The sequence below is a fragment of the Bos grunniens genome, chromosome 21 (genome assembly GCF_055505025.1).
Source record: "Bos grunniens cultivar Pamir isolate PY7600 chromosome 21, Bosgru_T2T1.0, whole genome shotgun sequence".
Classification (NCBI taxonomy): Eukaryota; Metazoa; Chordata; class Mammalia; order Artiodactyla; family Bovidae; genus Bos; species Bos grunniens.
The window spans coordinates 51,417,973-51,441,226 of record NC_141185.1 but is presented as its reverse complement, the minus strand read 5'-3'; the positions used below and the strand labels follow the sequence as shown (position 1 = coordinate 51,441,226).

The 23,254-nt window shown below is 47.5% G+C and overlaps 1 protein-coding gene across 5 annotated transcripts in view; it reads right to left on the bottom strand.

The window, feature by feature from the left end:
• Window positions 1-23,254, bottom strand: part of NTRK3 (neurotrophic receptor tyrosine kinase 3) — a 422,363-nt gene that overhangs the window by 153,844 nt on the left and 245,265 nt on the right. For all 5 annotated transcript variants that reach the window (XM_086364673.1, XM_086364674.1, XM_086364676.1 and 2 more), the window contains exon 12: window positions 14,307-14,495. In XM_086364673.1, coding sequence (XP_086220799.1) covers window positions 14,307-14,495 — 189 coding nt within the window. The remainder of the gene's footprint in view (window positions 1-14,306; window positions 14,496-23,254) is intronic.

Here is a 23,254-nt window from a genome sequence, read left to right as displayed (position 1 = left end):
GAAAGCCACTGGTGGTAAAGCCAAATGCAGAAGGGCAGAGGCAAGAAAATCTCAGGAAAGCAGGATTAGAGTCCTAATGTTTTTCACCAGGAGCCTTTCCTACCTATTTGCTTGAGTTATGTGGTTGCAAATTGCCTTCTTGTTTAAGCCCAAGTGGGTCAGGATTGCCTATTACTTATAGCCAAAAGATGTGAACTGACAATGATCAGTGTCCAAAACATGAGATATATGCATAAATATAAACAAGACCTATAAACATGTACATTTATGTCTGAAAGTCCTATGTAGAGGTCTGCTGAGAAAGAATGAAGGGGCTGTGTACTTATAAGAACAAGGAAAAAGGAGGTCACTTAAGCAACCAGGCATTAGAACTCTAACTGTATAACAAGTACCACATGGGCACAGATATATAAATAACATAAGTGATGCACTTGGGCAGGTATATAGGGGTTCAGGGGTACTGTAGTTTCAACAAAATAATGTTTGCTGACAAGGGAGGCGGGGCAAGCAGAGAAGACAAAACAAACACAAAAATCTTACCATGAATCTCTCTGCCATCCCCTGGTTGAGCCCAGAGCTTTTCAGTCTCATTAACCCAAAAGGAAATTGGTCTAAGCCCTCTGCTCATCTACATCGATCATTTCCTGACAACCAACATATTACAGTCCTGACTCTAAGAGCATCTCTGTGGCTTCGGATCTGGGTGATAAACTGCTTTTTCTTAGAGTTGGTGGGGGGGAAGATTTCATTGGAGGGAAAGATCCTTATCTTTTCAGAAATAACTTTAAGCCTTGGCAACCTCTATTTTTGACACCATCAAGCTGGTTTCCCTGAACAGCATATTTGAGGCAGGAATTGTAACGATCTGTTGTAAAAATATTGTTGTCAAGGCAAAGATGGCCATGTATATGCCACTTAGGCGAAGTGACAGAGCCTTTTCAAATGCTCATGCCACGTCATCCCAAAAAATACCACTTTGGGTGGTTTTCATTTTCATTATCAAGTTTTCTTATCTCATTTTCTTATCTCAGGTTTAGAGAAGGTGCATGCCCTGCCCACAGTCTCCTGGTTGCTGAGCTAGTAGGCTGGGACCAGAGTCCAGGGCCACTTTCTCTTCTGATGAAAAGGTGGCCCCTTCGTGAAATTCAGAGATGCTTTGACCTTTCATACAATGGTTTGGAAACAGCGGCTCGGGGGTGGGGTGGGAGGATGGCATTTGCATCTTGGATTGTACATTTCTCCTTGGAGACGACTCCCTGAAGTTCCAGATCTGCCTGGAAACAAGGAATGCAGTGAAAATTTGGCCATGACCAGCATCTCCAGATCTAGGGGCTTAAAAAGTGCTAAAGGCACCTGCAAGAGCTTCTAGGCAGAGAACAAGTGACAAAGCCCTCAGATCTGCTTGCATGAAGGGTATTCAGTGCTCTGCCAGAAATCCTGATGAGTGCCACCACCCCAACTCTGGGCATTCCCATGGGACTCGGCCACTTCCTGTCCCTCCCAGAGGCTCAGGAAGAAACAGGATGGAGCATGTGCCAAACAGGTTCAGGCTCATCTGGGCACAGTGAGTTCCCACGTCACGTGAGTTCCCACGTCTGCTGGGGAGGCAAAAACAGAACCCTAGACGCCCAGAACAGCCTGGAATGCAATCCAATGAACATCTGTGTCCACAGAGAGATGTTAACAAGTGTATCCCCAAAATCAAGTTCGGTGACCCAAAAACATGGGAAATGTTCTGGCAAAACTGCAATGACCTACACCAATAGAAGCTCTCAGAATCCCACAGCAAAACAAAAAAGGCATGTGCTCCAGACTTTCCCACATTTATTTGACATGGATTTTTCTTTTTCCTTAAAAGTGCCTAGAGCACCATTTGGGAAGTCCTGCATTAAAGGTAGCTGGGGGAATTTCCCTGGTGGTCCAGTGGCTAAGACTGCACACTCCCAAAACAGGGGACCTGGGTTCGATCCCTGATCAGGGAACTAGATCCCACATGCTGCAACTAAGAGTTCACAGGCCATAAGTAAAGACCCCTCGTGCAGCAATTAAGGCCCAGGGAAGCCAAATAAATAAATATCTTAAAAATAAAGCAGCCGGGGAGAATACAGAAGGGCACTTGGATGCCAGGCTTCTTGGCTAAGAGTGGGTAGAACTTGGGTTTTTAATTATTGACCATTAAGAATGTAGCAGGCTTCCCTGTGGCTCAGATGGTAAAGAATCTGCCTGCAGTGCAGGAGACCCAGGTTGGATCCCTGAATCAGGAAGATCTGCAGGAGAAGGAAATGGCAACCCACTCCAGTGTTCTTGCCTGGAGAATTCCATGGACAGAGGAGCCTGGCAGGTTACAGTTCATGGGGTCGCAAAGAGTCAGACATGACTGAACAAATAACACACAAGCATATAGCACAACGGGAAGAACTTCCCAGCTCTTTGGCCCATCTCCCATCAGGGGTATGACTCATGTGCTCATTCAGAGGAAATGGAGATGATGGCCATCTTCTCCTGGAAAGGGCTTCTGGAAAGAGAACACTAATAGAGAACACCGCTAGCAACAGAACCTCCGCTGTCTCCCAGGATGGTGGTGGGAGGGGAGGTGTCTTTTTTTTCTTTTTCCTTGTTTAGCCTCTGCCCATAAAATAGGAATTTCCATCTCCTTGAAAACACAGGAAGTAACCGCCAGCTCTTCCCTCAACATGTGTACCTGGCCCCCCACCCTGTAAGAAGTGAGAGATGTACCCAATGGGTGAGGTGGGCAGAGTCCGTCATCTGCCATCATATTCTCTTCCAGGTGGGGCCAGTGCAGACAAGGGAGACTCTCTCTGCCTGCATGGTTTTCCAAGGAGCTCCTAAGCTTTCTGACTTGCAAAAGATGAGACAGACCATGACCCTCCATGCAACCAGGCAGACAACAGCTGCTCTGCAGACCCAACTCCTGTCTGTACATTCCAAGTCCAAGATTTGGAAGAGGGACTTCCCTGGGTGGTCCACTTGTTGAGAATCCACCTTGCAATGCAGGGGAGGAAGGTTCAATCCCCAGTCAGGGAACCAAGATCCCACATGCCCCGGGGCAACTAAGCCCATACACCCCAACTGAGCCCACTCACCATAGCGAAAGATCCCATGTGACATAAGGAGACCTGATACAGCCAAATGAATAGATTGTTTAAAAAAGATTTCGGAGAGGCATTAAGAAGACCGTCTTGGCTTTATGCCTAAGCAACTTCCATAAGTCTAGCAATAAAGTTCAACTTTTGATTCCTATCTGACCCCTGTGTGGATTTTTCAGCTGGTTCTAAATGATTAAAACACTCCCATCTAACTTAGATGTTCAAATCCAGTTGAAAGGAGAAAAAAAAAGCATAAACGCTCTGGGAAAGCTGGAGCTGGAGAACATCTCTGGAGGGAAGTTAATCTCCCACTGAGGCCAAGACATGCCAAGAAGACAAGTCGTCCTTCAACGCTCAGGGCTGTGGACAGGAAGTGAAGGACCCACTCCACATCTCATTCAATTTCAGTTGTTGGGTGCACCTTCCCCTGGGTGCAAGTTCCCCCACAAAATAACATGATGCAGGCTGGCTGGCGGGTCTTATCATTCTTCACCTCCTCCTCCACCAGGCAGCACATGCTTATCCCTGAAGTACTTTTTTTAAGCCAATTACCGTGTATTTACAGTGAGCATAATTAAACCTAATTACTTAATTAGCATAACTGCATGAAGCTACTAAACTTTGCGTATGTGATTATGGCGGTGGAGCACAAAAGAGATGAAGTCATGAGATTCAACAGGAAGGCAGGTTGTCTTAGCTTAGGGAGATGGACCATGGTCTGTCTAGTTGGTTACAGCTCCGAAGTACATGCTCAAGAATGTCTTAGCATTTTCAGGTACTCTGGGGGAAATGAAATCATGTGATTTTTTTTTTTTCTTCTTGGGATAAAAAGGGGGAAATGGCAAAGTGACAAGCTTAGATTTCACCTAGATATAAGTGATTTGGGAATCAGTATCCAACAGAGGTTAATCTAACTGAAACTCTCAGGACAAGTTCAAGCATATGGGTCCAGGACTTAACTGCCTTAGTTCCCAAGATAATCCATTTTGGAATCATCTAGCTCTTTCTAGAAAGAAAGGAAACAGATAATGTGTTTCAGCAGCCTTCCTAAGTGGCACAAGCAGTAAAGAAACTGCCTGCCAATGCAGGAGATGCGGGTTCAATCCCTGGATTGGGAAGATCCCCTGGAGGAGGGCATGGCAACCCACTGCAATATTCCTGCCTGGAGAATCCCATGGACAGAGGAGCCTGGCAGGCTATAGTCCATGGGGTTGCAGAGTCAGACTGAGCAACTTAGCACATGCAAGGTATCTGAGCACTCCTTTCCTCCTTGGGCTCGCCAAACTTGGCATCACAGCCTTCTCGGGACTCTGCTACTTATTCTAAATGGATTTGAAAATAGGATTGAAGAAAAATCCAAGGGAACAATCCTAATTTATGTTCAGTTAAAACGTTATATGAGAGACTGCCTGGCAAACAGGGCCTGGAGATACCTAACTGGTGACGAAGGCTAAGGCAAAATATCACTGTTACCTTTACAACCTATAGCTCCCTTAACGGGGATGGTTAAGATCCAAAAAGCAGGTGCATCAGAACGGCCCACCCCCACGTTGGTCCTATTCTCTGCAAGCCACATTGAGCTAAGCCTCCCTCCTAAACCAATGAGAGGGAGCAAGCAATAGTCCCTCATCCCCCGCTTTCCCCATAAGTCAGCCCCCTCTTTTCAGCTCCACTCCCAGAGGAGAAGCTCCTAGCCCAGCCCTGTAACCAGACACCGTTCCTTCCAGGCAAGTCCATCAGGGCTTCTGCTAGAGAAAAACCTAGAAAGCCATATTTTTCAGTAGGAGCAGCTGCGGCTGCCGTCTCTGCCCCGAGTTCTGGGGTGGGGTCCTTCCAGACAAAGGAGCCCATTCTCCATATTTCATCTATAAGTCCATGACGCTGAGGTAAGTGGCTGGCAATAAACACCCATCATTACCCTGCGCTAAGCAAGGTGTGTTAGCAGAGAAGGGACAGAAATCTGTATCACGCCGATGCACTATCAATACTGCATTACGTTCACAGGCTCCGTGCTCCCCACTGCAGCCGGGAAATCAGTTCCTTTTCCAGAAAAGACAAGGCTGATCAGTCCAGAAGAGGAGGAAGAGACAAGCCATATGTTCAGTCTTGATGAAGGAACCATGGGTCCCAGTTAAAGGGACATCGTTCACAGCTTTGATCATCTTTCTGAATGTCCTCACCTTATAGGCTGGTGGGGGGGGGGCTGCATCAAGCAATTGCCCTGAGGAAAGAGAGTGAGGACAGGACTTCTGAAGAGCTGCAGTGCAGCCGAAGAGAGGCAAGGAAGGGTGGGTCCTTCGCCCTGCGCCAGGGCCCACGTCACAGCTGTTGTTTAGTCACTAAGTCGTCTGGCTCTGTGCGACCTCATGGACTGTAGCACACCAGGCTCCTCTGTCCATGGGATTCTCCAGGCAAGAATACTGGAGTGAGTGGGTTGCTGTGCCCTCCTCCAGGGGATCTTCCCAGACCAGAGATAGAACCCAGGTCTCCAGAATTCCAGGCAATTCTTTACCACTGAGCCACCAGGGAAGCCCCCACGTTGGAGAACCCAACACTTAATAAAAGCTCAATGGATGTTTGTTGACTGGCTGAGGAATGAAGGAGAAAAGGGGATTGGAGGGACCCAACATAGATGGGGTATCAACAGCCCAGTGAGAGAGACAGGCTGTGAGGAGGACCCCGAGCAGAGCTGCCAGGTCAGCCAGGGAGGCTGAGTGACAAGCCCAGGGAAGCAGGAAGTAGAGGCGACTAGCCAGGAGGGGCTGAAGGCTGAATGCATGCCTATGGTTCAAAGGGCAGAGACTCAGGTGGAAAATCGAGTCCTGAAGGCCTGAAAGGGAGGCTGGAAGGCCAGGACCAGCTTGAAAATGACACGTGGGCAAAGAAAAGGAATTAGCAAAGCTGGGAGGAGGCTGGTGGGCTGCAGTCCATGGGGTCGCTAAGAGTCGGACACGACTGAGAGACTTCACTTTCACTTTTCACTTTCATGCATTGGAGAAGGAAATGGCAACTCACTCCAGTGTTCTTGCCTGGAGAATCCCAGGGACGGGGGAGCCTGGTGGGCTGCCGTCTATGGGGTCGCATGGAGTCGGACACGACTGAGTGACTTAGCAGCAGCAGTAGCAGCAGTAGCAGAGAAACCAAAAACAAAGGATTTGGATGCCTGAAGAGGTGAGGGTCACCAGGCATTCCAGGTGGGCACCATGGAGAAATCACTGGGGCAAACTGCTTTTTTCCCCCCAAGAAATTTGACAGTCATCTGATTCAAGTGGACATCTTTAAAAAAATTTTTTTTTCATTTATTCTTGGCTGTGCTGGGTCTTCATTGCTGCTTCAGCTTCTCTCTAGTTGCAGTGAGTCGGGGCCACTCTTGAGCTGTGGTGCAGCCTTCTCACTGCAGTGGCTTCTTTTGTTGTGGAACACAAGCTTGGTAGTTGCTAGTGCACAGGCTTAGTTGCTCTGTGGCAGCGGGGATCACCCCAGAACAGGGATTGAATCCGTATCTCCTGCATTGGCAGGCAGATTTTTTGCCACTGAGCCATGGGGTAAGCCCTTGACAAACTGCTTTTGAGACACTGTGACTGCATGAGCACACTGATCAGGAAGTCAAAAGACCAGTTCTGTAGTCAAGGTAGCAACTGGCCTCAGGCGAATGACAAGTTGGAAATGAAGTATGCTCACTATATATAGGTTAAGCAACTATTCAATGAGAATTCTACAATCATTCGTTGCTGGTACAGTTTAGGGTAGAGAGAAGATAAATAGATGCACACACGTGTGTGTACACACACATACACAGACACACTCCAGAAAGCACACAAAACAGGCAGGTATACACTGACAAGTCCAAGAGACCCTGGCACAGAAGGGGTCTCTGGTCAGTGGAGACCAGTCTGATAATGAGATCAACAGAACCTAACTTGCCTTGGTTGGAGAAGACAATGGCAACCCACTCCAGTGTTCTTGCCTGGAGAATCCCAGGGACGGAGGAACCTGGTAGGCTGCAGTCCATGGGGTCGCTAGGAGTCGGATATGACTGAGCAACTTCACTTTCAGGCATTAGAGAAGGAAATGGCAACCCACTCCAGTGTTCTTGCCTGGAGAATCCCAGGGACGGGGGAGCCTGGTGGGCTGCCGTCTCTGGGGTCGCACAGAGTTGGACATGACTGAAGCAACTTAGCAGCAGCAGCAACTTGCCTTGGTACAGCCACTTGGAAGACAGTTTGACCATTTCTTACAAAGTTAAACACCCTCTTACCATATGATCCAGAAATCATGCACCAAGGTATTTATGCAAGTGAGTGGAAAATGTCCATGCAAAACCTGTACACAAATGTTTATAGCAGCTTTATTCATAACTGCCCAAACTAGGAAGCAACCAAGATATTTACTATGGGTTGAATGGGTTGAATTGTGTCCCTCACCATCATCCCCCCCGCCCCCAAAATATGTTGAATTCCCAACCCCCAATACCTTAGAATGTGACCTGATTTGGAAACAGGATCATTGCAGGTATAATGAGTCAAGTCAAGATGAGGTCATACTGGGATAGAATGGACCATTAATCTAATATGGCTGGTGTTCTTATCAGAAGACAGCCTTGTGAAGACAGACACACAGGGAGGATGCCACGGGAGGACAGAGCGCTGGAGTGACGTGGCTGTAAGCCAAGGGATACCAGCAAACCACCAGAAGCTAGGAAGAGGGGAGAAAGAGTCCGTTCCAGGTTGCAGAGGGAGCAGAGTTCTCTGAGACCTTGATTTTAGACTTCCAGCTCTAGAAGTGTGAGATGACACATCTCTATTGTTTGAAAGCACCCAGTTTGTGCCACTTTGTTACAGCAGCCCTTAGAAACTAATACAATGTCCTTCAGTAGCTAAATAGATGAACTGTTACAGCCATAAGATGAAGAAGCATTCAGTGATTAAAAAAAAAAAGAAGTAAGCAATCAGGCCGCAAAGAGACATAAAAGAACCTAAAATGTACCGGGCTAAGTGAAAGAAGTCAATCTGAAAAGGCTACATACTGTATGATCCCAACTATAATGACATTCTAGAAAAGGCAAAACTATGAAGACTGTAAAAAAAGATTAGTGGTTGCCAGAGGTTTAGGAGAGGAGATGAATCATGGACCACAAGAGAGTTTTAGGGCAGTGAGCCTACTGTATGTGATACAATTACATACAATGGTGAATACACCATTAAATTGTGGATACATGACAGGATGCTCTTGTAAAATCCACAGAATTGTATACAATGCAGAGAGTGAACCTTGCAGAAAACGATGGTTTAGTTAATGATAATGTAGCAATATTTGTATTTTGATTGTAACAAATGTTACCATACTAATGCCAGATGTTAGTAATGGGGGAGATTTTGGTGAGGGAAGCGCTGGGGCATAGATGGAACTTTTTTCACTTCCTGTTTAATTTTTCTATAAACCCTAAACATGCTCTAAAAACATTTTAAAAAGATTAAAAACTGACTTGACCCCAGGACCAAGTATTGCCAAAGGCCACCATGGTCCTTTGGGAACTTGAGTTGGGGGAGAACTCAGAAAGAGGAATAAGTACCAACAGCCAGACCGAGGCTGGCCCAGCTTCATGACTGCAGGGAGCCACAGCCAAGGTTCTTCCCAGAGAGCTGTCCTTATCCTGGAAACAGGGAGAAAAGCGGGCCTCCAAAAAAACAGCATTCCTCAAAAGCCAGCTTCCTTGAGCCCAAGAAGTGGAGAGTGAATGCTTGTGGACCACTGTACTCCCAGGCAATATGATCTGATAGAGAAAGGACAGATCTTGGAGTTAGTAGGTCTGGCTTCTAATCTCAGGCTCTCACTTAACAGCTGTATGAGCTACAACAAGTCCCTTAAGTTCACTGAGCCTCAGGTTCTTTATCGAGAAAATGAGTATAGCAGCCTCACCCTTAGAGAGTGGGTGAAAGACTGCATGAGATAAAAAAGGGAAAGGCCAGCCCAAGGCTTGGTCCAGAGGAGGCTGCCAATGCCCATCAATGACCTCTCTCTCGGTCTGTGATAGCAGCCTGCATCCTGGAATGAAGACATACTCACCAAGCATCATGTAGCACTTGGTTGGTATCTTCTCTGACCCTAGTTCCATGCTATGTTTCCAGAGAAAACAAAGACTGATGACACAGAAGAGCTACATCCTTTGGAGTAAGTTCAAAGCTGGGTTTGGGAGACAGTACCCACATCTTTGAGGAGTGACATGATGACGGAAGATTTGACTTAAAGTCATGCAGGACTATTGTGCATGGCTTCTCCTTTCCCAGGAGGGAAAGATCATGTTGCAATAGCATGGGCCCAGGAAGGTCTCACGGGAGGTTGGAAATGAGCCAGTGGTTGAGTGATGAATAGGTGCAGGAAGGAAGAAGAGGGAGGGGGAAGACGTGAGGAGAGGAGACGGGCATTTGAAGCAGGAATTACACTATGTTAAGAGTCGGAAGCATGCGGTTGGAGGGAGACCTGGAAAGAAGTGTTCAGGGGTAAAGGCTGGCGAGTCATCAGCAGAAAGGAGCAAGGTGAAGCCTTCACAAGGCCCCAGGGGGAACAGAGTGTGCCATCCTGTGTCTTGGACACCAGCCCCGGTGGCAGTGAGCCCCTGAGGGTAGGGACCACGCATGCCTTTTCCTCCATTGTTTCCAGAGCTGAAAAGAAGGCCTGACACAAACCCTCCATGAATATTTATTGACTAGATGAAAAGGAGAAAAATCAGCACTCTGTGAATGACGATGATGCTAACGAAGAGGAGAGACCCCAAAGGAATATGCTCGAGTTTTACCAAGAGATGGAGGGTGTGGAGGATTCAGAGATTCCTGGGGAAATGGAGCTATGTGGCAGGGAACATCAAGAGGTGCAGGGCAGAGCAGAAGGAGACGGTGTCTGCAAGGACCAGGGTCAGGGAGAGTCCCTGACTGCAGGCCCGCCAGGAGGGGCAGAGGGATGGAGAGGTGGGAGCACCGATGCTGGGAAGATGGGGGATGGTTTCCTCTGAGACAGAAACAACCTGGGAATAAAGGCACACAGCCTGGCCTGGGCACAGAGGGCAGGAAACGAAGCGTGACGGGGGTTAGCAACCCCAGCTGGCCCCTGCTCTCTCAACCAAGAGGCACAGCTGTCTTCTGAGAATAGGTTCAGGAAAAGGGGAGGAGCAGAGAACCCCAGGGCCTTCAGCAGAGCCAAGGAGCCTCCCAATCAGCCGATGGGAACGAGCCAGAGCGTGATCCTAACACAGCTGCCCACAGTCCAACTCAGTACAGGCACCATGACTGCAGCCCAGAGCTGTCACAAGGGCAACAGAAGTCACCGATTGCCCAGTGTGGGTACAAAGAGCTTGAAACCTCTCCCCAGTGAGCCATCTAGACCCGCCCCTTGGTGTCTTATTCACAAGGTGACTGTGCTAAGTCACTTCAGTCATGTCTGACTCTTTGCGACCCCATGAGAGCCTGCCGAGCTCCGCTGTCCAAGGGATTCTCCAGGCAAGATTACTGGAGTGGGTTGCCATTTCCTTCTCTGTCTTCTTCAGAAGGACCTAGCGCCAAATCAGCTGGGTGACAAGGAGGCAGACCAGTTTCCTGATGCTTTTGAGCATCAGGGGGCTTTAAATAAAATAAATATGAGGCAGGACTCACTAGACTGCAGATTCTGTATCCAGTCCTGAGTAGGAGCACCTTTATTCAGCTCTTCCAGAATCCCTGGAAAGGCCGAGTACATTCCAAATAAAGACAATGCCATATGCAGCACGCTCGGGGACACAGGTGAGAGGCTGTGAGCATCTGATAACGAATGGTAATGGGTGATCCCTAAACATCCTAGCAGCTCTGACACGCCATGAAAAACTCTATGGCCCGGATTGAAGACAGTGAGAAGCAGGAAGAAGAGCAGCATCTTCATCACTCCAGCTGGAGAGGTCCCCCCCGATTATGATAAACACGTGTGTAAAGAAAAGAAAAGCATTTTTGTGCTAAATCCATCACCGGGGGACTTGCGGAAATGAAGCTTGAAGTCAGGTAGCTGTGTCCCTATGATGTCTTCCCACGGTCCACATTGCTAAATGAGATGAGGAAGAGAATCAGACAGGAGAGGCCCCCCTGGGGGGCCCCTGAGATATGAGCATTTCTTTTTGCTTAATCCCCTGCTCCTTGCCATCACCCCCAAAGGAGTGACCCCAGCCCTGTCTGCAGCATCGTAAACGCCCGCTGTTATTTATCCGCCCAGGCGCATGTGGTTTTAATTATTTATGATGGTGTCTCCTCGCACACGGGGATGTGTCTTGGAGTCCCTTGCCTTTGACTGATGAAGGCTTTGTAATCAGAGACCTGCTGTTTCCCAGCCCGTAAACCTCAGTGAGGAGAGGGCCGGGTGCTCCCCTCCCCGACTGTGTGAGTCAGCCACAGATTCACAGAGGAGGATTAACCAAATCCCGTTACAAGGCTCCTGTACACTGTTTGTCCTGCCACACGTGTTTTCTGAAAACAATTAGGAGCCGCCTGCTGTCTATTGACAGGGCACAATGTGCTGCTTCCCTGAAAAGGGCATCTCCCCTAAATATCGGAGGGTTTGGAGGATCTGGAGTCAGCGAGGGAGTCTACCCTGGGAGGTCTTATTTGTTCTCTGCTCCCTCAAGTCTTGTCGCTAAACCTGCTTCCCCGCTGTCTCTGCTGACCTCGTCGTTTATACAGAGAAATGCCGTGAGAACCATAGAGAGGCTGCCTACTTTGAGTCACAGACGCAGGAGCTCCGGGGACGCTTCTCCGCTGCATCAGTTCCTAGGGCAACAGCTCCTTGGCTGGGGGCCGGGTCCTGACCTCAAAGGACATTCAGACCCCACGGGTCTCTCCGTGGCACCCACTTACTCCAACAACCCAGAAGGAGCCGCCTTCCCACATGTCAGATTCTCCCCGTGTGGACACCAAGTCACCCCCCGTGGGATCAGGAGCCCACGTGACCCTCCTCTACCCTGAGACCCAGAGCTCCCACTAACAGGAACACAACCCATCCTCATTTTTCCTGGGTTCTGCCTTCACGAACTCATCTACTTGCTACAATTGATGTGTAACCCCATAAACCCACAGGCACGGTGCTTTCACAGTTATTCACAAACATCCAAGGAGTGGTGACAAGTTTGAGTCACCCCCACACGCACGTCCCTAATTAACGCGAAAAAGCCATGCTCTCTGCCTCTTGTTGTGGCTCTTGTGCTGTAACGAGTGTCCTTCTCGTGGTTTATTCAATGCCGCTTTCATTGCATATTTGTGCTTTCTGCGGGCGAGTTCGCTGTTTAAAGCAGCCCCCGAGCAGAGTGCTGAAGCAAGGTCTAGTGTTTCTATGAGCGTGAACACTGTGATGTGCCGTATGGAGAAAACAGGTGTGTTTGATAAGCTTGGTCCAGGCCTGAGTCACAGTGCTGTTGGCCACTATAAGCTCAATGTTAATGAATCAATACTATGTATTAAAGTGTCCTTAAACAGAAGCACGCGCAATACAGGTTACGTCTTGATCAGCTGATAAAAAGGTTGTGACCAGAGGTTCACAAGGAACCTGACTCTGGATTTCCCCAGGAACAATGGTCCAGGGTTCGCTAATTTCATGTTGTTGGTGATTTTATAGAATACTCGAAATAAGGAGAACCAGTTGCACATTCAACACAGCAGTGCCAAGCCTCTATTCAAGTACCAACATCACTCTAGAAAACTCAGCAAAGCCAACCCCAGACTAAGCTCGGACTCACGCTAGCATCACCGAAGGACTTTCCTCATGGCCACACCCAGGTCAGTCGAGGATGATCCTGATCTGAGGCAAGAGCTTTAAAGTCAGAGTAGAACCATTCTTGACACGGTCTTCCCCACTGTTTATCTGAAACACAGGTATCTTTCTTCCCTTGCCCAGCCCTGGTCTAGAACCCAAGTATCCTTCCTCTAACTGGTACTGATGGGGGAGTGTGACAAACACTGAGACAGATTCTAGAGGACTCTCAAGGTTGGGAGGCAAATGATGACCTTGTCCTGATTCAAACTCAGTCCCTCCCATGGTGGCAATCCTCTCACTAAAAACAGAGCAGGAAAAACAGAAGCGAAGGCGGATGAGGTGGCCGAATGCCTGCTCTGCTATCAGACGGACTAGTGGGAGCAGCAAGAGTTCTGTGAACTGCAAAGAGTGCATCCCAAATATAGACAGCTCCACCGGGGGAGAGCAAGGCCAGGGGCATTTCTCCCTGCACTGACCTGGACCAGCTGACCGGATGAAGCGAACAGACTGGCAGAAGCCTGTGGGCAGGGGAGGGGGGACTCCCAACCTCCCCAAACCTCGGGTTTCCTGTCTGCACATGAGGCCTTAACCTAACCCATCTCTTCTGTCCCTTCCAGCTCTAAGGCAGTCTCCAGGGCTCCCTCTCTGGACATCACTGACCATTCTGGGGGAGCAGGAGCAGTGGCAGTGGAGGGGTGTGCAATGGGGTCACTGAGCCTAGATTTGAACCTGGGGACACAGCAAGGGGAACACCTGCCGGAGGGAGGGCAGAGGCACCGGGGCTCCAGGGGCCAGGAGAGGCCCTAGCAGACTCAGCAGAAGTGCAAAGGGAGGACCCAAACCACCAGGAGGTAAGAGAGAGTAGGAAGCAGGTGCCCTGAGCCCTCTGATCTCAAGGAGACATCTACGGTGAGGAGGGGAGGGGTCCGAGCACAGGGTCATGATCCAGTCCTCAGACCGTACACTTCGGGGCACTGGAGGGGCAGCTGGAGAGATGTTTCCATTCCAAAGGTACTCGCCACCCTTCACTCCCTTCCCGTCTGAGGGAGGTGTGGGTGGAGGGCCTGACGACCTTGGGGGCAGTAGTCTGGGCAAAGATTCCTGCACACACAGGCCAGGTGTCTACAGATACAGCCAGCTGTGCCTGTGTCCCTGCCTTACTGGAAGCCCCTCTCCAGGTGGGGCTGGGCCTCCTGCCTCCAGGTTGATTCCCCTTCCCCTGCCCCAAGCCCTCTCCACCCAGGGGCCTCTGTCCCGTGGCATCCCTTTGACCAGGCTGTTCATTGAGTTTTTAGACAAAGAAGGAGGGTCCCTTAGAGAGTGGGAAGTTAGCAGGTGGTAGGTCACCCCAGAATGTTCCAGAACCCCCACCTACATGGTCTATCGCCATGCCCCCCTCCAACCCCAGGAGGGACAATATTCTCCCACGGTACTCACATGTGTCTGGCTTGTGGCAGTTGTGTCCCTGACGGAAGTACTGGGGATTCTCAATGACCGGGATGCGGGTCATGCCGATGACCACCGTATCTGGCCCGGCGTCCAGCGACGAGGGCGTGGTGATGCCATGGTTGATGTGATGCAGGGGACTAGCCGAGTCCTCCTCACCGCTGATGACAGCCACGGGACCTGCACACCCCAGGAGAGACATGGGACCCGGGTGAAGTCACATCCAGCCAGCGCCCAGCCCTGCCCACGGACCCTTCCATTATTTTTTCCCATCATATTTTCCACGGGAGTAAAATCCACTAGAAGGATATTCCCCAAATGCCCTAGATTCTGAATTGACAATAACCCCTTAATTCTCTCTCATGAGAGGGAGAAAACTCTACCCCACCATGCCATGGAAACAGCTGCAAAAGAAGAGGGAAATAATGACATGATTATTTCCTCTTTCTTCCCATCTAAATTAGTTCAAAATAATTAAAAGTTAAATTTATTCACTTATGTAACAACAACAGGATTTACAAAATGGCCCAGTGGTAGTATGCACCCTGTCCTTTGTCTCTTCAAGAGCTTTCAAAGCTGCTGTCACTGTGGGGACTTCCCTGGTGGTCCAGTGGGGCTAATACTCTGAGTTTCCAATGCAGGGGGCACAAGTTCAATCCCCGGGCAGGGAACTGGATCCCATGAGCTGCAACTAAAGACCAACTGACCTGGCACAGCCAGATAAATAAATAAATATTTTAAAAATAGACAAAGCTACTGATGCTGGGTCCCACCCCCAAAGATTCCAACTCAGCTGGTCTGGGAATGTATCTTGGGCATTAAGATTTAAAGAGTTTCCTTGGGAGTCCCACGTCCAGCTAAGTCCCTGGAGGCTAAGAACCTTTCCAGCATGGCCATCAGATTCCTACAGGAGTAGGAAGTAACTTTCACTGGACAAAGAATCTGCCTGTAATATGAGAGGCCAGGTTTAATCCCTGGATTAAAATCCCCTGGAGAAGAAAATGGCAACCTACTCCAGTATTCTTGTATGGAGAATTCCATGGATAGAGGAGCGTGGTGGGCTGCAGTCCATGGGGTCATAAAGAGTTGGACACAAATGAGAGGCTAACACTTTCATTTGCTCTCAAGCCTCCCTGGCCCAGGACAGACTTGTATCCTGTCTTGCATAAGTCCAGTGCAGGCTCGCATCTGACTTGGACCAGCTTCCACAAATGACCGCACTGAGGCTGGAACACTATTAGCCTATGTGCCGCTGAGCCAGCAGTTCCACTCTTTTTTTTTTTTTTGGCTATGCTGGATCTTTGTTGCTGGGCACCAGTTTTCTCTAGCTATGGTGAGGCGGGGGCTACTCTCTAGTTGCTGCGCTCAGGCTTCCCAATGCAGTGGCTTCTCTTGTTGAGGAGCACAGGCTGTAGGCACATGGGCTTCAGTGGTTGTGGTGTACAGGCTTTGCTTCACCAACGGCATGTGGAATCTTCCCAGGCCAGAGATCGAACCTGTGTCCCCCACATTGGCAGAAGGATTCTTAACAACTGGACCACCAGAGCGAAGTTCCATGTCCCACTCTTGAGAGCACTATATTTGCCCCAGTGACTTCAAAGAATACCATGTGCATCTTCACCAACCCCAGTGCCACCATTTTCTACCCCAAAGAAAAAGCCTAGGACCTAAGGTGATCTGTGAACACAAGTTGACAAAGATAATTAATGCTACAATCTCGGTAAAGCAATGATTCTGTTTGCTGGTGTGATTCTCCCCTACCTACAAATAAAACTCCTGTAAAGTGAATTAGCTGTGACTGTTTGTGGCTTTCTACAAGTGGCGTTTTAAATGGCTGCTTTGCAAGACACGTGGTCCCAAGACAAAGTGCCTGCCGTGATTTGGTTTTGCTGCTTGAACAATATTTTCACTGCAGAAATCCATTACATCTTACTGAAGTTTATGGGAAGAGTATTTCCCATCAGATAGCAAGGTGAAGCACCAATGAGGCTGAACTAAATGGAAGACGGGTAAACGCAAACTGAGGACCCTGAATTCCACTCCGTAAGCACAGACAGGCTTGTTATGATCTGTAACAAATGTCTGACTGTGCTTGGAGACCACTTGAAAAAGTCGCAGGAAGGGGTTGCCGAAATTCTCGCAGTCATCACGTGCCTTGCAGAAAGAGACCAGCTCCTGAAAAGACATTGTAAACTTTTTTGAAACACTTCAGAGTGATTTCCAGTTAAACACGGCTAGAGCACAGGTCTCTACCTCCTCTCCACGTTAACATACAAAGGAATTAAATAAATATTGGTACACAAAGAAGAAGAGGGGAGGCAAAAGGAAACAAGGTATTTCAACGTTTGGGAAGATGAAAAAGCAGAGAAGCAAATCTTGCTTACAAAGAGGAGGAAGATATGGGAGAAAGGACCACAGGGTCTGTGGCAGGGTTATCACATAAATGAGAGCATGCGTGCATACAAGTGGACACGCACACAGACCAAGGCACAAAATTATGAAATGCCAGAACCATAAGGATAAGGAGAAGACGCTAAGAGCTCCCAGGAGGGTGGGACAGGTCATATTTCCAGAGGAACTGGAATCAGAAAGACAGCATAATTCTCCATAACAACTTCATACTGTTTCTTTTACTGAGCAAATTGCTTCAAAATTCTGATGGACAAATATTCAACCTAGAATTCTACACCTAAAAATGTATTCACCCAATGGAAGGGCAAAAGAGATGTATTTGCAGACATGGAAAATTTTACCTTGCCCTTTATTAGGAAGCAACAGCAAGTGGAAGCTTCAGCCAAACAAAGGGGCAAAGGAAGAAACGGGGAGTCCGGGGATCCAGTTCACCAAAGACCAAGCAATGGAAGGCCCCCACACCTCAGCTCCTTCTGTTCTCAGCATTATAGGATATGAGTTGTTATGGCAACATGGAGGAAGGGCATCAAGTCAGGAAGAGTTTGGAGACAATAGAACACTGGACATTCAAATCAGCTTTCATCGTCCATGGACAAAGGGAGTGGTCAATAAAATGTTTCAGAAGGCTGTGCTCTGAAACAGCATTGACGTTCTTGACATTATTTATTCTAGAATTTGGAAAGGGCTTAGGAAAGAGCCATAGGTAGAAGCGTCCTTCTGCAGTTGGGTTTCCCAGGTGGCACTAGTGGTAAAGAATCCGCCTGCCAATGCAGGAGATGCAGGTTCAATCCCTGGGTCAGGAAGAGCCCCTGGAGAAGGGAATGGTAACCCACTCCAGTATTCTTGCCTGGGAAATCCCCTGGACAGAGGAGCCTGGCAGGCTACTGTCCATGGAGCCACAAAAGGGTTGGACACAACTTAGCGATTCAACAACCACAATAAGCCATGGAAAGCGATGGCTGGGGTTGCTCACAAAGACTAGAAAGAAATGAGAGAATAAAGCAGGTTTCAGAGCTCTGGAGGACCCACTACTTAAAATGCACACAAAAGAAAGGGAGCTGGAAAAGGATGAGAAGAAATGCTCAGAAAAGTAGAAAAGAATCAGAAAAGGCTACTGTCTTTGAAGTCAGTCAGTCTATATACAGAGGTCATGTAAGATGAAAAATGAAATCAAGTCACTGCATTTGACAATAAGAAGGTGGCCTTGATGACAGTACTTTCCACAGAACAGGGGAAGAATATATAACAAGTCAAAAAGGGAGAAGACGGTAAATAGGAAAGAAAAGGTCTGAAAGTTAAAGACTCAATCTAGAGATCCAACATATGATTAAAAGGAGGGAGACAGAGAGAGGAAGAAAAAGATGAAAGACTAGGGGAAAAAAAAAAACCTATAGAAAAATTTGCCCAACATACTGTCTAGTCAGTTCCCAAAACAATTAACACACACACACAGTAGGCTGAGGAGCTAGAAAAATTACCATCCTCATCATCATTTTTATTATTGAATGGTTCCCGTGTATCGGGCTTGGGAAAGTTCACTTCTTTATTTATACTGCCTCTGTGAGGTTGGTATCAATTTCTCCCCATTTTATAGATGGGAGCATGGAGGCATAGAGCAGTAATGTGCCCAAGGACACACACTAGCGAAGAAGTGGTGATGCTGGAATTCAACCCAGTGATCTGGCCCCAGAGCCTGTGTACCATTCCATAGCGCTGCCTCCTTGAAGGTACAGACTGAGAAAATGGATTTGTTCAAAGGGACAATTGATCGATTCCATTCATTCTCCTGCTTATGAGCAGCTGCTTTCAGATGCAGGTCCCTGAGACCCTTTTTTAAAGATGTCCCTCTTGAACCTTGAGAATGGGGACCAGAGTGTGTCACCTCATTAGACTCACCCAGATAGATTACAGATAATTCATCATCTGCCCCTCTCCCCGAGGCTGTGCGCATTCTTACTCAACTTCACCCACATTAGAAAGAGCACAGTGCCGTCAGTCTGCTGTTCAATCCTCAAGGCCCACTTACTCACCTCTGCTTGGCCGTAAACCACACTCCTTGAAATACAAACCAATCAAGAGTCCACAGACCCATCACTTCCAAGGATGTGAGAGAAGCCTGCAGCTTGCTCCCACCTGCCTGTGCCCAGTCCAGCACAGGGATACAGCTGGCGCTGAGCAAGGTAAGCCCTCCTTGGAGATGGCTGTTCTGGGTATGCCAGAATATGTGGCATCCTTGGACCTGGGCATGACAAGCCAGTCTCAGGTTCATCCACTGTAATGAAGGGACCACTCTGGGAGGGGATAATGCTAGTAGGGGAGGCCATGTATGTGTAGGGGCAGGGAATATACCAGAACTGTCTGTACCTTCCCCTCAATTTTGCCATGAACCTCAAACTACTCTTAAAAATAAATAACAAAAAAGAAGTTTAAATTAATGTTTTTAAAAAGCCAGTCTTAGAACTTCTCTGGTGGTCCAGTGGTTAAGAATCCACCTGTCAATGCAGGGGACACGGGTTCGATGGCTAATCTGGGAAGATCCCACGTGCCGAGGGGCAACTAAGCCTGTGCCCACACCTACTGAGGATTCTCTAGCTCCTGTGCTCCACAACGAGAGAAGGCACTGCAAGGGAAGCCTGCACACCTCAACCAGAGAGTAGCCCCTGCTCACCGCGACTAGAGAAAGCCCGTGTGCAGCAACAGCAAAGACCCAGCACAGCCAAAACTAAATAAACACAATGTTTTTAAAAGCCAGTTTTCCCACACAAGACGTAACACATTTCCACATACCCTCTTGGGGTGACAAAACTGTCCCAGATTGAGAACCACTTGATAGAGGCAACCAGCATCAACCCTAAGAAACAATCTCCCTTCCCGAGTCTGGCCAATTTCCCTGTCACTTGCTTCACGGGGAAAACCACAGACCTGTGGTCCCTCTGGGAAACAAATCAGTTCCCCTTACCTGAATATCCCCAGAAAAAGAATCTATTAAGATATAAAGAAGGGACGGGTAATTCAAGAGACATCTCTGCTGTCTGGGGAGCTTTCTTCTCTTTCCTGAGCCCCAAGGCAGGTCAGGAGGAGTCAAGCTTGCTGTGTTCTGAGCTCTCAACACACACACACACACACACACACACACACACACACACTGTCTAGTATCTGCGATGGGTTTCTCTGCTGTCACTAATCCATTCCGAACTACACAATTATTTTGGTATGCAGCACTAATAAACAAAAAGAAAGAAGCCAGCTTACAGTCTTTCTGGTAAGTTCAAGCTTTTGAAAGAGACCTGAAGGAAAACAGGTCTGCTCAGACACCCCCCATCACATGATTCTCTTCCCAAATAGGTGCTTTTTCCTTTCCATCACACCAGTGGTAGGTTTTGATCTTTCACTACACCATAGTAGAATCAATGAATAATTAGAGAAAGCTTGATGACACCAACAGGTGTCCGACCCAGCAGGATGGTCCGAACAGTCTTTCTCTCCCCCCTCCCTGCTCCTTCTGCAGGAAAAAATAAGGGAGCAGATCCAAGAATGGTTCAGATTTTCACAAGTGGTAGATTCCAATGCAGGGCTCAGTATCCCGCAGAAAGCAAAGGCACCCCATGGGAACAGGACAGGGACTTTCCCTGCAGTGCAGTAAGCGCCGACCCAGGTGGGTGGGGCCCCCATCACAGGGGAGCTGGGGGCTGCAAGCCACACCTGGACTCGAAGGTCCCGGAAACTTCAGAAGCCTCGGCTTACTCAGGGTCCACAGTACAAAAGGTGAGGGGCGGGGGGACGTGTATGACACACTCCGAAAGAGGAAAGGGCAGCAGCCACCCTGGTCATGCATTACCATGGAAACATGTTCTGCCCATTCTGGATCAAGGGGAGGACCTCCTTGAAATCAGCTCTCCAGTGTTTCCCATCCTTGTCACTTAAATCCCCTTCTGTTCCACCAACCCCCTAACTTACAAGCATTAACAATTCTCAGATATTTGGCCCTAAGAACACCCAGCATTGACACTCCACTCTGGCCTTTTCCCAGTCAATGTGTGGAAGTGGAAATCTCCCATTTCCAAAGGAATGACCTAGAGTCCCAAGGATGTGGTTATAACAAGTGGGGAAAGGAAGGGAAAATTAACTTTTAACCAGTCAATCCTAAAGGAAATCAACCCTTAATATTCATTGGAAAGACTGATACTGAAGCTGAAGCTCCAATACTCTGGCCCCTGATGTGAAGACCCGACTCATTGGGAAAGATCCTGATACTGGGGAAAGACTGAGGGCAGGAGGATAAGGGGATGACAGATGAGTTGGATGGCATCACCAACTCAATAGGAGATACTGAAGGACAGGGAAGCCTGGTGTGCTACAGTCTATGGGGTCACAGAGTCAGCTACAACTTAGCACCAAAGAGAAGCTGTAAAGTGCTTCCCTTAATTGAAAGAATAAAAATTCTTCATTTAGTAAGGAAAGAAAAAAATTGTAAGCTGAGATTGCTAAGATTCAGAGTAAGGACCAATCTTCTATAGCCGAAATTTTGAAGAAGGAAAAGGAACTAATGCTGGTTTTGCTCTCACACCTCAAACTGAAGAAATTATAACCACGGTGCATGGTGAGCGCAAGGTTAAGAAGGATAGGCATTACATTTGTATAATAAGATACTGTGAGAGAGAAATCACACCCATGTAACTTTTATTACAGTGTATTATTATAATTGTTCTACCTCAATTATCAATGCCATCAATCTCTAACTGCACCTAATTTATAAATTAAATTTCATCATTTGTGTTGCTTAGTCACTAAGTCATGTCTGACTTTTTTGTGACCCCATGGACAGTAGCCCACCAGGCTCCTCTATCCATGGAATTTCCCAGGCAAGAATACTAGAGTGGGTTGCCATTTCCTCCTCCAGAGGATTTTCCCAACCCAGGGATCGAACCTGTGTCTCCTGCATTACAGGCAGACTCTTTACCACTGAGCCACCTGGAAAGGCCAAACTTCATCATAGGTATGTATATATAGGGAAAAACATAGTACATGTAAAGTTTGGTTCTATCTTCACTTCCAGGTCTCCAATTGGGGTTCCAGAATGCATCCCCCATGGATACAGGGTCAGGGTGGGCTACTATACATCCATAGGAAATGAGAACACTATGTCAAAGAGATAGCTGCACCCTCGTGTTCAGAGTAGCATTACTTACAATAGACCAGATATGGAAACAACCTATCTACTGACGAATGCATAAAGTTAAATCATATATGCATATGGAGCTTCCCAGGTGGCTCAGTGGTAAAGAATTCATCTGCAAAGCAGGAGACATAGGTTCGATCCCTGGGTCGGGTATCTTCCTTGGAGAAGAAAACAGTAACCCATTTCAGTATTCTTGCCTGGAAAATCCCATGGACCGAGGGGCCTGGTGGATTACAGTCCATGGGGTTGCAAAAGAGTCAGGCATGACTTAGCAACTAAACAACAATACAGATATATATATATACACACATATATATATGTGTGTATATATGGGTATATATATGTGTATATATGTATATATATATACCCAGTGTGTGTGTATGTATATAGACATATATATATACATACATACATACATGGAATTGGTATATATCAAGCAGTTTTGATAAGAATATCAAATGGAATATTATTTAGCCATTAAAAAGGAGGAAACCCTGCCATTTGCGGCAACATGAATGGACCTTAGGGGCATTATGCTAAGTGAAATAAGGCAGAAAAAGACAAATACCATAAGATTGCACTTATATGTGAAATATTAAATGAACAAACAAAAAGAAGTTCCAGGGATATAATGCACACCATGGTAACTACAGTTAACAATACTGTACTGTGTATTTGAAAGTTGCTAAGAGAGTATATCTTAAAAGTTCTCATTACAAGAAACAAAATTTCTAACTGTGTGTGGTGATGGATGTTATCATTTCACAATATACATAGGTACGGCCTTAGAAAGCATCACTACGAACAAAGCTAGTGGAGGTGATGGAATTCCAGTGGAGCTATTTCAAATTCTGAAAGATGATGCTGTGAAAGTGCTACACTCAATATGTCAGCAAATTTGGAAAACTCAGCAGTGGCCACAGGATTGGAAAAGGTCATTCCAATCCCAAAGAAAGCCAATGCCAAAGAATGCTCAAACTACCACACAATTGCATTCATCTCACATGCTAGTAAAGTAATGCTCAAAATTCTCCAAGCTAGGCTTCAGCAATACATGAACCGTGAACTTCCAGATGTTCAAGCTGGTTTTAGAAAAGGCAGAGGAACCAGAGATCAAATTGCCAACATCCGCTGGATCATGGAAAAAGCAAGAGAGTTCCAGAAAAACATCTATTTCTGCTTTACTGACTATGCCAAAGGCTTTGACTGTGTGGATCACAATAAACTGTGGAAAATTCTGAAAGAGATGGGAATACCAGGCCACCTGATCTGCCTCTTGAGAAACCTATATGCAGATTAGGAAGCAACAGTTAGAACTGGACATGAACAACAGACTGGTTCCAAATAG